Source organism: Morus notabilis, unplaced genomic scaffold (assembly GCF_000414095.1).
Source record: "Morus notabilis unplaced genomic scaffold, ASM41409v2 Scaffold100, whole genome shotgun sequence".
NCBI classification, from domain to species: domain Eukaryota; kingdom Viridiplantae; phylum Streptophyta; class Magnoliopsida; order Rosales; family Moraceae; genus Morus; species Morus notabilis.
The window spans coordinates 259,981-261,691 of record NW_010361820.1 but is presented as its reverse complement, the minus strand read 5'-3'; the positions used below and the strand labels follow the sequence as shown (position 1 = coordinate 261,691).

At 36.5% G+C, this 1,711-nt stretch overlaps 1 protein-coding gene across 3 annotated transcripts in view; it reads right to left on the bottom strand.

Moving 5' to 3' along the window:
* Positions 1–963: 963 nt before the first annotated feature.
* The window catches only part of LOC21408286 (palmitoyl-acyl carrier protein thioesterase, chloroplastic), a 5,547-nt gene continuing 4,799 nt past the window's right edge, over positions 964–1,711 (bottom strand). For all 3 annotated transcript variants that reach the window (XM_024167280.1, XM_024167281.1, XM_010100638.2), the window contains exon 7: positions 964–1,681. In XM_024167280.1, coding sequence (XP_024023048.1) covers positions 1,412–1,681 — 270 coding nt within the window. In that variant the 3' untranslated portion in view covers positions 964–1,411. The remainder of the gene's footprint in view (positions 1,682–1,711) is intronic.

Here is a 1,711-nt window from a genome sequence, read left to right as displayed (position 1 = left end):
TCATAATTATATAAGAATAGTTTTTTATTATATTAAATATAATAATAAATATATATTATATTGTAATTATATATTATATTATAGTATAATATAGTCGTAATTTTTAACTATCCACAACAATTCAACCTCATAATTTATCAAACGCTATTACACTGATTTTGAAACCAGCACAGCTATTATAATTATAGTTTACCAAATACTCAACTGTTTTTTTTAACATCTGTTTTTTCCTGCAGCACAGTTAAAAGCAATTTTTCCAAAATCTACAGCCCTACCAAACTAAGCCTAAGGCCATTTAGTTCATTGGTTGGAGTTTTTAATTCGAATTGAAAGGTGACTTTATGTGAACTTTTTATTGTAGCAAAAAAAAATTAAATGTGACAGTTTCTGAAAACTTTTTGTATAGTAAAATTCGAATCAGTGAAATGAACGGGACCTTAATTTGAGATTGCTGCGATTTTAAAGTGCTGCTTTCAGTTGCAACCAAACAGAAGCAAAACACAACTCACAGTTCAAAGATCTATACTCTTATTGTTTCTCAAAATAAAAGCAATTAGTTTTCTGGCTAGCGTATAGTTATGTGGAAAGGAGTTTTAAAACCTCAACCAACATCGGTTTGTGCAACACGTCATCAGTAAACACCTTTTTTTTTTTTCTTTTTGAAGGATAATATAATTTAAATTAATGAAATACAGGATAATATAATTTAAATTAATGAAACACAATCACCGATACCGACTCAAATTGCCCCAAACTACAAGGAAAACCACGACCCCATTAAACAACCGGTTCCACCAGTAAGTTCAAATAAAACACCCATAAGAAAAGACATGCATCGAACTCCGACATCAGACACTCAAGAAGGTATACAGCACACAAATAGCTCTTTAACACCGTTTCAATACAGGATCCGCAACAAAGTCCCAAAAAATAAAAAAATCAAAAATCATTCTGAAACGGAAGTGCAAAAAATAATTATTATTATAATAAAAACAAACAAATAAATAAATACACGTCTGGCCCAATTTAGCTACTTAAATAAACCTGCACTATACCTAGACAGCTATGGGTCCAAATGACACCAAGAGAATGAGTACACTCTCTTCAAAGAGCCCACCAACCAGCCAGGCCAGGCTAGCACGAGAGAATATTTTGAGAGATAGAGAGGTAGAGAGAGAGAGATATAGTGAGGGCAGAGCTAATTACAATGGGATTACTTCTTTCTCTTCTGTCTTTTTCGGAAAGACAGATTAGGGGCGATATATATAAGTACATTATATATGCATAAGATGAACAAACATTATAATGCAAGTTCAAGAAGCATGAGCAGGATTCTACACAAGCATTGGACACACATCAGGGAAGACTAATGTTGTTGTTGTTCCAGCTACAAAGAACAACCCAGAGAGACTCAAGCGTTTTCTTCCGGAAGCTCACCCATCGTCCCAAGATTGTTGGCGTGTTTCGGCCTCCACTCAGTCCTTCCCCTCACAATCTCCGCTCCATTCTCAAGCCGAAGCAAGTGCTGGCACTCAACTCCCCCAGATCTTCCCAGATGGCCTATGTCTGCAGCAGAGACCGCAGTCAGGGACTGCAGCATGCTGTCCTTCCCACACTCCCTCCGATACTCCAGAGTCATTGAAGCGAGCTCATAGCTCTCCAGGATCGACAAAGGAGCACTCTGCAAGAAAAGGCACCAAATTTCAGCAGG